This window comes from Penicillium oxalicum, chromosome V (assembly GCF_001723175.1).
Source record: "Penicillium oxalicum strain HP7-1 chromosome V, whole genome shotgun sequence".
In the NCBI taxonomy this organism is placed as follows: Eukaryota; Fungi; Ascomycota; class Eurotiomycetes; order Eurotiales; family Aspergillaceae; genus Penicillium; species Penicillium oxalicum.
The window spans coordinates 45060-60368 of record NC_064654.1 but is presented as its reverse complement, the minus strand read 5'-3'; the positions used below and the strand labels follow the sequence as shown (position 1 = coordinate 60368).

General features: G+C 40.6%; 1 protein-coding gene across 1 annotated transcript; it reads left to right on the top strand.

Annotated features, from left to right (window-relative positions):
- Positions 1-542: 542 nt before the first annotated feature.
- Positions 543-5470, top strand: POX_e06163 (uncharacterized protein; the record flags this gene model as incomplete). The annotated part of the gene is made up of 14 exons (XM_050114988.1): positions 543-551; positions 610-1065; positions 1235-1348; positions 1406-2746; positions 2813-2975; positions 3063-3383; positions 3450-3573; positions 3634-3705; positions 3767-3817; positions 3874-3938; positions 3989-4607; positions 4665-4748; positions 4806-5180; positions 5236-5470. The coding sequence occupies 14 exons, from the start codon at positions 543-545 to the stop codon at positions 5468-5470; spliced, it is 4029 nt and encodes a 1342-aa protein (XP_049967448.1).
- Positions 5471-15309: the final 9839 nt, after the last annotated feature.

Sequence of the window (15309 nt, the reverse complement as noted above, 5' to 3'; positions counted from 1 at the left end):
TGTGGCGATGAGGTACCCACATAGTGACTTTGTGAAGCTACGTAGTTTCAGGGGTGGTGGTGCCACCTCCCCAGGCAGAAAGGGTGCGCAGGGGTAGCAGCACAGTGCTGACAGACACCTTCACTAGGTGTGAACTCGAGACACGGAACACGGAACACAGAATACCTGCACGCCTCGAATCATCACGTCGTTGGTTTTGTTCAAAGTTTTTGTCCTCGAAACATTGCCCTTGTGAACTCTCGTCTCAGTTCCAGCCTGATCAACAACTTGACCGAATTTGACATGGACTCTTCGATTGGGCCAGCCGTGGCCTCAGATATTCGAGCTTTTGACTTCACGGTGCTTTTTGAGGAAGCTATACTCAAATTATTGCCATGGTGTCTCTTCCTTGCAATTGTACCATTAAGAGTCAAGCACCTATTCCGTCAGCCAAAGAAAGTCGCGGTGGCAGGATTCGATCTGTGTGCTATGAAAGGAGTCTGTGCCTTGTCCTGAGAATTTCATCTGAGATATGCAGCAATAATAACAAGTAATCAGATAACATGGTTGTTGTATGTGATACTTCAGCTCGCGCAACTTATACTTTGTATAAGACCTGCAGTTTGGAAGACTGTTGAAACCATTCCCAGTGTCGTCTTAGCTCTTCTTGCGGGCATGACTGCCATCATGCTTTCATACATCGAGCATGCCCATTCCAAGCGACCATCCACAACGCTCACCATTTGGGCAATATTCATGTTGTTCAGCGAAGCGGTTAACGTGCGGACTATGTGGCTAGCACACCAGGAGCAGGCCATCACCATCGTCAAGACCGCAACGCTGCCGGTTCTTCTCCTGGCCGCTGTCTTGGAATCGTTGCCTAAATCGAATTTCGTCGATTGCATATTCGCTCCCTACTCGAAAGAGGAGTCTGTGGGCATTGTGAACCGCAGCTTTTTTTGGTGGCTCAATCCCCTCTTTATATACGGTTACAAGCACAAACTGCGGCCCGAGGACCTCCCCCCATCGACTCCATGCTTCTATCGGGGAGGGCTTCTCCTCGACTTCGTGAGCAACAGACAAAGAGTGAGTAGGATCCGCAACACCAGTTAGCATATCGAAGAGCCTACTGACGAGAAGCTCTGAAAGATGGAGACTCTGGATCTCTTTTGGTCAATTCGTTGCAGGCGTACAGCTCTAAATATTGCGCGGCGCATTGCTGCGACTGCTGTTAGCTCTCTTTACCATATCGCAGCCTCTACTCATCAACAGTACCACTCAATGGTTTGATGAACCGACTGGTCCTGTTTCCGATGCTATAGGTTATGGCCTCATTGCAGCTTATCTGGTGGTTTTTCTGGGCCGTGCGGTAGGTCGATCGAGCCCCATAGAAATAGCAACCTTTCACTAACTGGCGAGATTGCAGATATCGACGGCGCTGGGAGAGCACCAGAGTTATCGACTTATCACCATGGTCCGATCGGGGCTAACTTGCCTGATCTGCGACAAGACATTGAGGCTGAGCTTAGTGGATGCGGAGAAGTCAGCTTCTCTAACGCTGATGAGCACAGATATCGAAAGGATTGGTCAGGGCCTTCAATTTGTCCATGAGATCTGGGCCACGCCGGTGGAGTTTGCAGTAGCTCTCTACCTGCTCGCGCGGGAAGTTGGGTTAGGCTGCTTGGCTCCGATGGCAATCGTCATTTGTGAGAAAATCCCCAAACCTGAGCTCTCTTGTGGTGAGATGTGTTTGACTAAGATAAGTGCTGCCTCAGTGTCTATAGTTGGTACCGCCTTGCTGGGTATGCGGATCGATCCCCATCAGAAGAAATGGATCGATGCAATAGAACGGCGGATTGCTTCCACTACCGACATGCTCCGGAAGATGAAGAGCATCAAAATGTCTGGGCTTGAGGACGCAGTTATGGAAAACATTCAGAGAATGCGAATAAAAGAAGTCGACATCTCACAGCTGACAAAAGCCCTGTTTATTGGATGCAGTGTCCTTTCCACGTTCACGGCCACGCTCAGCCCTGTCCTGGGTTTCATGATATACGTTCTGATTCAAAAGGCAAAGAGTGATTCCAGTTTGGCCGCATCCAACGCCTTCACCAGTCTGGCCTTATTCAGCATCTTGTCTGCTTCAGTGAATATTTTCATCACTGCCGTACCGGCAATTTTTGCCGCCATCAGCTGTTTCGGGCGTATTGAAGCGTTCTTGGCCTCGACAGATAATAACCCAAACCCCAACTTAGGGGATGATGCTTCCCAGGAATCGACCAGTTCCATTGAAAAATTTGATATGTCTACCTTGTCGACTGACGCTCCGTCACACGATCAGGCGAGGAACAATGATCGAGGTCTATTGTCTATAGAGAACGGAACTGTGCAGTGGCAGCAACAGACCGAGCCCCTTCTCTCCGGGATCAACCTTATGGTCAAAAAGAGAGAGTTTCTGCACATAACTGGCCCGATGGGCTGTGGTAAAACTTCCCTGCTCTATGCATTACTTGGGGAAGCCCCATTAGTAGCGGGTCGGCTGCGGTATAAGGCATCAGGCGCTGCATTCTGCCAGCAGACTCCCTGGCTCCCTGATGTCTCAGTGAAGGACTGCATCCTGGGTCAGAAGAAGTGGGACAAGGAGTGCTACGATGGGGTCATCGCTGCGTGTGCCTTATCAGATGACCTGCTAAAGCTGCCGGGTGGCGATCAAGCGTTGGTAGGAAATAGTGGCGCTAATCTGAGCGGGGGTCAAAGACAGCGAGTTGTCAGTTTCCGTTATCCAGTCAGGTTCCTCTGCTACTCTCCACTGACTGGGAAATCTTTATTCTAGGCCTTAGCAAGAGCAGTGTACTCTCGCCGGCCTCTGGTTCTACTGGACGACGTTCTTAGTGCATTAGATGCCAACACGGCAAAACATGTCTCTACGCATCTCTTTTCTCCAACCGGATTGTTTCGAAAGCATGGAACAACAGTCGTCTACACCGGTAATTCGGGTGAGTATCATACCACTTGGGTTCAAACCCCAGCTGAGCATGATTGAGCAGTTCAATGCTAACGTCGCTTTCATCTTCACGTCTAAGCTGCCGACCAATACGCGGATTCTGTATTGGCAATTGGCACGGAGGGGAGGAGTGCCGACATAGAGAAAGCCTCAACTCAGATTGACCAGAAACCAGGGAAAATCGACATTTCCAGAAAGTCTGATAAGAGACTAAATATCGTGGATCAGGAAGAACCCCTTTCCAGCTCCCAGATCACGACCAGGCAAGGGAACGAGCGACCTCAAGAGCAAACTCGAACCTTTTCCACTACGCTTTACTACCTCAAGTCTTGTGGTATTGTGCTCTCTTGCACGGTTTGTGGCTTGTCTGTCTTGTACAGCTTCTTTCTTAATTTCCCAAGTACGCTGGATATCTCATTCAATTCAATTATTACCCTTGAGGAAGTTTGGCTAACCTCCTCAACAGCCATATGGGTGAATATTTGGATTCAGGCCGACATGGCTCATCCCTACCAGGATCTCGGCATGTATCTGGGTGTCTACGCGCTTTGTGCTGCCCTTGCACTTGCTACAAATAGCACTGCAACTTGGTATGTGCCATTCCTTCGAGCTTAATTTGTCAAAAACGGGATCTCATTTGTATATGTCAGGTTTGCATTGATACGAATGGTCAAGCGATCTGCAGAAGGGTTGCATGATGTACTTCTGAAGACTGTCGCAAAGTGAGTGGCTCTTTCATGATACAGCAGGGAAGATCTCAAGACCACTAACCCTTCATAATAGTGCACCTTTATCATATTTTGCGTCCACTGAAATTGGCACAATAACAAATCAGTATGTTCTTGATGTTCTCTGGCTTTGTTTGAGTCAGGCACTGACTACCAGTGTAGCTTCAGTCAAGACATGGAAAAGGTCGACATTGAGATCCCCCTTACTGGTATCCAGGCACTGTTCGGTTCGTTTGCCCACCGCTGATTGGCAAATCCTCAATCTGACACACACCAGCTTTCACTTCCGCTCTCGTCCAAATCATCATCCTGTCCATTGGAACGAGATATACGGCCATTGCATTCCCATTCATTGTCTCCATCATTGTTGTAATCCAGCGAGTCTATCTACAGACTTCCCGGCAGCTACGGATAATGGATCTCGAGGCCAAGTCGCCTCTGTACTCGCACTTCACGGAACTACTCGCAGGCCTCGCGACTATCAGAGCTTTTGGGTTTCAAGAGCAATGTCGTGCAACCAACGCTGCGAGACTAGACTACTCCCAGGCACCGTTCTACCTCCTCTACTGCGCGCAAAGATGGCTAACCCTTGTCCTGAATCTGGTTGTGGGTGCCATGGCCATCCTCATGATGGGGATTTCTATCAAATTGCGAGGAACAGTCGGCGCGGGAGACATTGGTCTGGCGTTTGTCAATTTGATGACATTCAGCCAAAGCATCCAGGCGTTACTTACATGGTGGACTATGATGGAAGCATCTATCGGGGCTGTTCAGCGTGTGCAAGCCTTTGATAAAGAAACTGGACGTGAAGATGATGGCAAAGAACTGTCAACACCTCCAAAATCATGGCCTGCCAAAGGGTCTATCGATATCAGGGATGTCACAGCGTCTTACACGTCAGTGAAAATCTGCCCAAATACTCACAAGTAGCAAAGATACTGACATCTTAGCAGAGACAACGGTAGTCCAGTGCTAAGAAATGTCACCTTGTCTATAGCACACGGGCAAAAGATCGGCGTTTGCGGCCGCACGGGAAGGTAACGTTCCCAACAAGAAGGATTTTGATGCTGGGGTCACATTACTGACCCCTACAGTGGCAAAACATCCCTCATTCTCAGCATGCTGCGCTTGATTGACCTCAATTTGGGGTCAGTCTTGGTTGACAGCATAGATTTAGCCCGACTTCCAGCCAAACTTGTCCGACAGAGAATCGTAACTATCTCCCAGGATCCTCTCTCACTCAAGGACACTGTTCGTCGAAATCTCGATCCAGCGTCTAATTACACAGATGAGCAGCTCCAAAGGAAGCTTCAACGCGTGGGGCTCTGGGATCTCATTAACAGCAAAGGTGGCCTCGATGCTAGTATGCACGATGGACTTTTGTCACATGGCCAGCGGCAGCTCTTCTGTCTCGCCAGAGCTTTGCTGCAAAGTTCATCAATTGTCATCATGGATGAAGTTACGAGCAGGTAAGTGCAGCGTGCCTCCCATTCCAGGTCCTCTGTTCACCGTTCATTCTGCTAGCGCCGACAAGGAGAGCCAAGATCTCATTTCCCGAATCATTACGGAAGATCTTTATGATGCGACTGTGATTACGATAGCACATAAACTAGAGGATATGGGCAATCACGACCGAATTATCGTCCTCGACAACGGACAAATCATCGAGCAGGGTAGCCCACAGGATCTCCTCGGTCGGAATGACTCCGTATTCCGAAACTTATGGATGGAGCAACGCGAAGGTCGTTCCAAGCCATAGGGGGCCTTGAATCAGCTAGATATATAATACAGTGCGTTAAATGGCGAAAGAAATTTTTAATTGCTCTGCTGTAACCTCACTGAAAACGGTATCAATAGATCTTTAAAACTAATCATAACCTATCAAAAAATCAATACAACCTATGTGTGTGGCATAACCTTAAGCCTTCGCTTCCACTGCTTCCTTGATAATGTCGCGGCGCAGGTCACACATAGTAATCGAAGACGGTTCACGGGTGAATCGGCTCTGTTAAGTCTAAGGGTAAGAACCCTAAGCGTACTATACGGGAATATAGGTACTTAGTACGGGGGGACCCTATATATATTGTAGGGATTAGTGGAGTCTATCCGGTGTAACGAGATCTACTTGTACAAGGTAGAACGACTTGATCGTCAGGGAAGAAGAGGGCGCCGCTGGTTAGGAGTCAATTCCAAGACTAAGACTTGAGGATCCCTCGAGGTTCCCTCGAAGGAGGCTACCTAATAGCTCCCCAGGATTTCGCACGGGGGCCTGATAGCCCCCTCTGCTACATGCCTGCGTGATAGAACCTGAGAGGTTCGAAACCTTCGGAACGGTGGTGTAACCCGGGCTTGATCCTTCAGGTCCTAAACCCTGCGGGATCCGGGTGGTACATGTGAGAGGTCCGAAGCCCTTGGTGGGGGTCTGAGTGTGGACGGGTGCCTAAGGCATCCTTGTTGGCCCGCGGTCACCTGATGATATCGGGTGCCTGGGGGTCTGCGGGCCTGAGGCCTCTATCGGGCTGATCAGGGAGATACCACAAAGGACTCCCCTTTACATCCGGACTCTAAGATTTAGTCTTTGAAATTAGACCCTATAGACTTAGACTCTCTGTCTAGCTAATAGGTTCTCTAACCTATAATATAGACACTCTGAAATTACTAAATATTTTACTTTAGCTATCTAGAGAAGAAATAACTATCCTAATAACCTACTAACGATCCGCTTATCTTCTAGTAGCGGAATAATCTCAACAAGCTAGCAGGGGACCTAGATATAGAATCCTACCATGCCGTTGCTCACTGGTTAATCTATTAGGCCAAAATGTCTAAGCCAAACCATCTGTTAGGATGGTTTGTCTTGCAACGGTATTTATAGACGGTCTGGTCTAGACCTTGCAATTACTCGCGGCGAGCCGGCTTTTTGGACTCGACTCGCGAGCCGGCTCGCACTTCTGGCTCGAACTCGCGAGTCCCTGGCTCGCGGAAAATTACTCGCGAGCCGGAAAGACTGGCTCGAACTCGCGAGTCAAGGACTCGCGAGTCTTCCCGCTCGTACGGTATTGTAAAATCGAGCCGGTAATTGATTATTATATATAGCAAGCCAGAAAAACTCGCGGTTCGATCGGCTCGATTACTAGTGTATTACCGTCGTACGGCTCGCGAGCCAGACTTTCTGACTCGAACTCGCGAGCCGAAGACTCGCGAGTCCTCGGCTCGCGAGTAATTTTCCGCGGGCCGGCCTTCCTGGCTCGAACTCGCGAGTCCTTAGCTCGCGAGTCCTGCGAGCCGGTTCGCGAGTAGCGCGAGCTAAGGACTCGCGAGTAATTGCAAGGCCTATAACAGATATCTACAAGGTAAGGGGTGCCCTAGGATTTATAATAGATTATCTGCTACGTTATTAGCCTAATTCGATTCTAGAGCGGGATTAGCTGTTAAGTATAGCAACCCGGGCACGCTAACCAACTAGTCCAAAAGACTGAAATATACCAGAACGCATGTTCTGGTATGCCCGGGGACGGTATAAGTATCGCACTAATGTTACCTACGGGTAGCTACGGCTACGTATAGCCACCTACCCCGCAGTGCCGTAACATTAGCGCGCTATACTCCTTCGCGTTATTAGGCTTCTTTAAGTTCTCGTTAATATACCTATTCACGTAACTATACCGCTATACTTCGTGTGAGCAGACGATTCGAAGGAGATATATTACCGCTACTACTACCGGAACTATTATCCGATAGGGTCTAGCTAGTCTAGTTAGTCTAATTAGTCTAGTTAGTCTAGCCGGTCTAGTTAGTCTAGTTAGTCTAGTTAGTCTAGTTAGTCTAGTTAGTCCTGTTCGAGGCTATTATACTACCTGTAGTAAGTCGATCCGCCGCGTACTAGCTAAAAAGAGTAGCGATAGCTCTCTTAGTAGCAGAGAGGCTCTATCCGATATTCGTAGTATAATAAAACCTATCTAGGTTCAGGCCGAGGTAGGCTACGTCGAGGCGCTCTTATATTAATAGGGTTAAACGCCTTACTTAATAAGCCTTATAAGGAATAATTATATTAGCTTTATATATAGTGTTTTAGTATTTAGAAATAGTAAGACTTATCTTCTAGATATTACGTAGAAGAATATATAGATCCTTTTTCTAGCGACGAGTAGGCCCTACCTATTACGTATATTAATAGATAACCTTATTATTAACGTAAAGACGAAAAATATCCTCTACTATATTATAGTATTTTATCTAGTTATCCTAGATATTAGTCGTAGGTTCGGGGAACCTATAGCTTTCTAATTCGATCTCTTATAGGATTCCTATAGATAGGCGCTATACCCGCTCCTATCTTATAGGCCGGTTCTTAAGGGTATTATAGAGGGACGTTATATAATTTATACAATTATTTACGCTCTATATCTCCTTCTAGGTATAGCGCTACTAGTTACTTATTATATCCCGCTAGAGTTTTATAGGATCTACGACCTATAAGAGCGTCTATTCTTCGAATAGCGCCTATATTACGTCGAGAGTCGGGTTATTCTTATAATACTATATCTAGTCGTTATTTTTTACTCCTAATAGGAACTCCGAGACCTATATTACTCTTATATAATCTATCGAATACTATTTAGGATAGTAGTCCTAGAACGCTTCGTTCGCTACCTTAAATACGTTCTATTTATTAGTAATATAGCCCTTATATAGCTTAATATTTAATAGGGCTCTTAGCTCTTATTTACCTCTTATAAGTTCTTAAAGTTAGAGCTATATATCTATAAGCTTCTAGGGAGAAGGATCTTCGCTAGTACTACTACTCGCGATAGTATATATTGAAGAGGGGAATGCTCACGGCAGTCTGATCTTACTAGATAGGTCGAGTTATAGAGGAACCAAACCAAACCTATAAGCACGTAAGTCCTAGAATCCTCTAAGTAATCGTGAGATCCGATATCAGGTACTAAAGGCAGAATCAAAAAGAGTGTGATATTGTAAGTGTAAGGAATCCGACTGTAAAGACTATCCTGAATCCTCTGTCTAAACTGTTATTTAAGTATAATAATAATACCGGATCCCGTAAGCTAGGTCCTAGATAACCTTCCTCGGCGGTAAGGCTCTTAGGTATCTCCTACTACTAAATATCCGCCTTTAAGTATATATAACCGAATCCCTTACTATATAATCTCCCCCCCTATAATTTACCGTTCCTTAGTTAATTTCCTGTATCCCTCGATAGTAATATTAGATCTTCTAAAGACCCTTAGGCTAACTTACTAGACTATACAAAATTTAGCAAAACTATAGGCCCTTCTCCTTTCGCAGAAAATAAGAGTATACGCTAAATTACTACCGTTTAGCCTTTATCGTTATCTTAAAATATAGTAGGTAGGCCCGTCTTGCCGGTCGCGCTACTCCTAGATTAATCTATACGCTCGTTACTAATTCCGGCTAAAAAGAACGTCTAATTCTTCGATAACTACAGAGGAATCCTATCTTTCGCGACTAATTAGCGTATCTCCGATTACTTAATTCTAGTAACCGAATTAATATAGAAAAAGGATATATAAGCTAACTACTATATTTCTAACTAGACTACCTAGAAGGAGTCTATTTAGGTAACGAAAAATCGCGATAATAAGCCGAAAGTTTAGACTAAGTACCTAATTTAGGACTATCTAGGGTCTTATAATCTTCCCTAATACTAATAAACTAGGGCAAAACCGTTCGCTAAAGATAAGTCGCTAGTCCTATTAATCTATAAGGAAGGTATAGCTTCGAAATACGTATATCTCCCTATTTATAGATAACTTTTTCCTAGGAGAGACTAAATTTCTCCTTATCTTCTACCGTCTATATCGTAGCTAATATCTTATAGATTAAACTATCTTTCTAGTAACTATAATCGCGTAGATTCTGCTACTACTTAGCGAGGTAGTTTTGTATCCTAAGTAGTATTTTAGTATAATTTCGTGGGTTCTTATCTATTAAAGAAACTATCCCCTAGATTATATTCGCTATTCGTTAGGATATAAGGAGATCTTATATTAATATTAAGATAGCGGAAAGTAGTCTATTTACTAGGGTATATACTCTTCGCGTAGTAAGGAAACGAAATTAGCTAATATTAATAATCTAGTCGTAGTAGAATATAGAGTAGGTAGTAGGTATAGTCGCGCTATACTAGTTACTAGATACTACTATACTATACGTTTTTAGCCTATCTAACCCTTAGTATATACTTTCGCGATTAGTAATACTAGTTATATATATTAAATTCCTCCTTGATTATATCTATTAGACCGCGAGGATAATAGCTATCCTAATCGTTACGTAGCTATATAAAAATTAGTACTACTACGCTTCTTAATATTCTAATCCCTCTCTATTTTCTTCCTAAAACTTAGTAAACCCTTCTAAAATAGCGAAAACTTATATCCTAAAAAGTTAGATACTATATCTTCTCGAAATTCGATACTAAAGGTTTTCGTATCTTAGGAGGGAATCGAAAGTAGCTCCTAAGTTCTTTTCTAGAGGATAGTTTAAACTAAACCTTAAATTCCTTCTTAGCCCTATCCTAGTTACCGAGCTAGGCGTAAAGGTATCGTAAGCGTTATACTAGAGTCCCGTAATCGATACTTAGTATAAATATATAAAAGATATACTAGCTAAGTTATATACCCCTTATAAATCGAATTAGGGCTGATTTCGGTCGTATTTTCGCGGATAGACCTACTAATAAGCCGAAAAATTACTAGCGCTTCGCGCTTACTTTTAGTATCTAATTTCGTCTTCGGAACTACTTTAGCTAGCCTAGAAGTATCTATCTTGTATCTTAGGGTACTAACTTTAATAAACCTTACGATATCTTCGGTTTCTTAGTAGTAGACTCTATTAATAGTTCTGATTCCTACGATCGTTTATTATTTTATTTAGTTCCGGCTCTATTTACGCGGTTAGATTTCTTCTACAAAAGAAATTCGGCTTCCTTCTAGATCTAGGTTTTACGATTAGATTTCTTCTACAGAAGAAATTTAGCTTTTATCCTTATCTAGAGCTAGGCTCTAATCCTTATCTACCTTATCTAAAATTCGCGGTATCCGATAATATTCGTATATAAATCTATCTTTATTAATCGATAGATAGTATTTTAATAACCGTTCTAGCGTTAGTTCCGTTAAATCTAGCGATTTATAGGCGTTATCGAGATTACCTTATATAACTTCTTTAGCTCTTCGGATCCCCCCTATATATTCCTTTCTTAAGTCGTTAGAGAATAGCGTTATTAACTCGGAGCTATATCTCTTCGAAACTAATCCCGCTCCTTACTAGTTTACTAACCTTTTCGCGAACGTTTTCGTTCGGACTCTATTATAATCTTTTTAGCGTCCCTATTCTAAGCTTATAGCGCTACGTATATTACTTACTAGATATAGTTCTTATTATATTCGCGACGATTAATTACTTCTCTTACTACTATCTAGCTATCCTTAAAATCTTCCTAAGTCTTATATCCCTTCTAAAATTCGCTATCTTTATAAAGGTATAGAGTTCGATCGCGACCGAGTCTAAAAATACCTACCCTTTTTCGCAAATCTTATATAGATAGAGCTTTGCTATCTTATAGACCTAGTCTAGGTAGCGTATATATTCTTCGATAATCTTAGTAGGAAGTAATTTATATTAAACGATTACTTAGTATCGAAGGTATAATATTAAGATATTAGCTTATAGCGGATATTAGCCTAGTCTATTATATTAAATTCTTCCGTAGAAGAAATTTCGCGGAAGAAATTCGCAGAGTTTAACGTATTTATAGGTCGATATCTTCTATAAAGAAATTTATAGTACTTAGCGAAAAATTATTATAATTTAAGCTCTCTCCGGAGACCTCCCTCCCTCCTAAAAATCTTACTGTCCCTAGTAAGTTCCTTTTCTATTACCTTTTAAAATAGTCTTAAAAACTACTAAATTTCTAAATAAAGATAAAATTTAGTAAATCTAATAAATTTAATCTACTTCTAAGAGAAATTAACAAAATAAAAAATCCGAAATATTTATATAAATAGACTAATTAATATACTACCTTTTTAATAAAGAAAAATATCGAATTAAATTAACCCTATCCCTCTCGCGGCGGCCGTCCTCTTCTACGCCTTTACGTAGTAGGTAGTAATCCGTTCTTAGTCTTAATTCTTTTATCCTTATCTAAATTTCTTTTATCCTAGAGCGCCTAGTAATAAAATCTTTTTAGCCTACTACTATTAATACTAGCGCTTTACCTTATTTATCTATTATAGGGTACTATCTAATTCTTTAATTTCGTATACGCTATTTTTTAGATCTTTTCTAATTCGATACGCCCTATCTATCTAAATCGAGCTTATTTCTAGATATTATATCGTCTCTAACCTAGTATTATAGAGAAGGACTAAATCTTTTTCTTTTAGGGGCGTAATTCGTAGGTTTCTATACGAGTTATATTCTTTATTCTAAGCTCTTAGCCTCTATAGCTATATTATTATATAGAGATATCCTAGTCTCGTCTTTTAATTTATTTAGCTCGTAACGTAATTAGATCTACGCGTGTCTCTACCTTTTCCTAGGGTAGTATCGACTAGGTAGATATATCTAATTCTACTAGTAAGATAGTATCTTATCTATAAATAAATCGAAGGGTAAGATACTAGTATACGTATAAAAGTCGCTCTGTTAGTAAGTATCGGCTAGTAGCTTTTAGGACTATTTTAGTTTAATACCTTCTAATAGTTTATACCTATTTATTATTTTAGATAAGGCGTCTTTTAGAGTTCGTATTACTCTCTTAATCGCCCTATTCGCCTACGGGTTATATACCGAAATTAAAATAGTATTAACGCGGTACGATTTTAAAAAATTTCGTATTTCCGAATATATTTAGGACTAAAATTAATAATAATCTCCTAAGGTACTATACCTATATATAATATCCTCCTAAACGAATCCGGTAGCGCTTTTGCTATCTACTTCTAGAGAATCCTTACTTCTAGCTACCTACTAGCTAAATCTCTTACTTAGATAACTCCTTTTTAACCTTCCTTATTAGGTAGTAGGGTAGTATTAATATACTATTTCTCCTAGATTCGTATTAGTCTTGCGCTTCCTATAGGTTTATATAGTCTAAGGATTACGCGCCTAGTATTCGAAGTATACGCGCACAAATTTCGTAGTCTCGTTATATATTCCTAACTAATAGTACCGCGTAGCTAATAGGATAAGTAGCTTCGCGGCCTTTATAGCCTAATTCTTTATATAAGCGCTATAGCGTCTCTTTTCGTATCCTAATATCGTCTAAAACCCTTCGTATAATTAGCTCTCTGCTATACCCTCTATAAAATAGATATCGATCTTAGACTATAAATCTTAAAGCCTTTTTCTTAAATACTAAATTTACTACGAGATATCTTAGCGGGCCTATATAGTATTATTAAGAACTTATAATTTTCTAAGATTCTTCTAAATATAATCCGTCTAGAATTTCTATATTAATAGTCGTTTCTTCTATAGAAGAAATCTCTAAGAAACAGGAATTTTAATAGAAACTATAGTTTCTACTAGGAAACCGTAACGCGAAGATAAGAGATTTTAGCTACGATAAATTTATTAATATCTCTCTCTTTTCTTACTCTTCTATTTCTTTAGGTAGCGGGCTTCCTAGATAGGCTATTAGTACTATTTTTCGTCCTAGGAATATACTTTATATCAAAATCGAAGAGCCGAATCTAAGTAAGCTATCGCGTTACTAAGGCCCTAGGTAAGTCTAAACTAGTCGATTTAACTATAAACTAGTATATTAGTATTAGTTTCTAATATAAACTTACCCTATATAGCTAATACCGTAGCTTTTTGAACGCCTTTATTACTCCTCGATATTCTAATTTTCTAGTATTATATTTTACTCTGATTTAGACTAAACCCCTAACTCGTATCGTGCTACTCGTTATACCCTTCTCTTTTCTATATCAAAACGCCACCCTATCCTATTTTTAACGCGTCTACTATAAGCGTTAGGTCTAACAGATTCTAGCTATAATCGACTAGTATAACTACCGGAAAACTATATAGTATCTCCTTAATCTTCTTAAAGGTATTCTATTTATTATTACCCTAATCGAATATCGTATCCTTCCGTAATATCGTATATAATAGCGCTATAATATACTAAAAATCCTTTACTAGAATTCGAAAGTAGACCGTAAGACTAATAAAAGAGCGTACCTTATCGCGATTAATAGGGACTAGCTAGTCGGCTAACTTAGAAATTTTCCGCTTATTAGGTCTACGCCTATTAGAATCGTATACTAGCCTATAATTTTAAGGCCGGATATTATAAGTTACGATTTTTCTACAGAAACTCTCGCTCCGTAAGTTCTAAAAGGTATAGGGTCTTATCTAGATTTTTATATATTCTAAGATAAACCTCCTAATCCCTAGTCTTATAAACTCGTTATTATACTAGGTCTTAGGTCCTTTAACCGGAATATTATCTATAAAAGGTTTAGTAATATATAGAATATTAGCTAGGATCTATATAACTACTCTTTAGAATTACGTACAGAATTCGAAGCCCCTTATAATAATATAGTCTGCCTTAGCAAACCGATCAGGGTCTAAATCGCTATTATATTTCGATCGCGACTATCTAGAGTTATCTAGTTATACCCGGAAAATAGATTAATAGCGGACGATATTACTATGCCTAAAAATTCTTTAACGAATTCGTCCGTATTAGGGGTATATTCGTATCTCGTACTATTACTTTATTAATATATATTATAGCGTTTACTATACGATATTTTCTATTCTTCTTGCGTACTAAAAACTAAGGATTTCGGTAGGGACTATCGCAATATTCTAGGACCCCTTTTTATAATCTTTCCTATAATATCTCTTTAACTATACCTTTTAGCGCTAGCGGGATTCGAAATCTAGGATACTACTAGGCCTTATACCGATTATCTTAATATATTATAGCGGTATTACTTCCGGAAAATTAAAGATATATAGGACTAATCCTACGCAAAATAACCTTCTCTTTTAAATAGTATCTCGCGTAATAATCCTTTTTCTTTGCAGAAGATCCTTTCTAATTAATATTTTCTACTCCTTTTAGGTATATATATACCTCTTATAATTATAGAGATCCGCGATATTAGCAGATTATTAAATTTATTTTTAATATTAGACGCGCGATATTTAGTAAAGTATTTCTTTTCGCAGATTTCCTTCTAATTCGTATAACTAGTTAGTACCGATCTATCGTTTTTGTCGTTAACTAGTTTAATCTTATCCGCTACTCTTTTAAACAAAGTATAAACTAGTATACCTATACCTATAGGGTTAGGGCTCGGATTTATAGTTAAAAGATACCTTAGTCGTAGAAATCTTATAGTAATATCCTATAGCTACCTACGCGGAATCTTATAGTTATAGCTAAATCTTAATTTATCTAAAATTTTTAATATCTTTCTGTCTCTTATATTTTTAAATATTTTTAGTACTTTTATAGCGTTTTTAGAGGGTACTATTAAAACGTATAGTAAATTATAGCCTATTTTTAGCGTCGGTATCTTA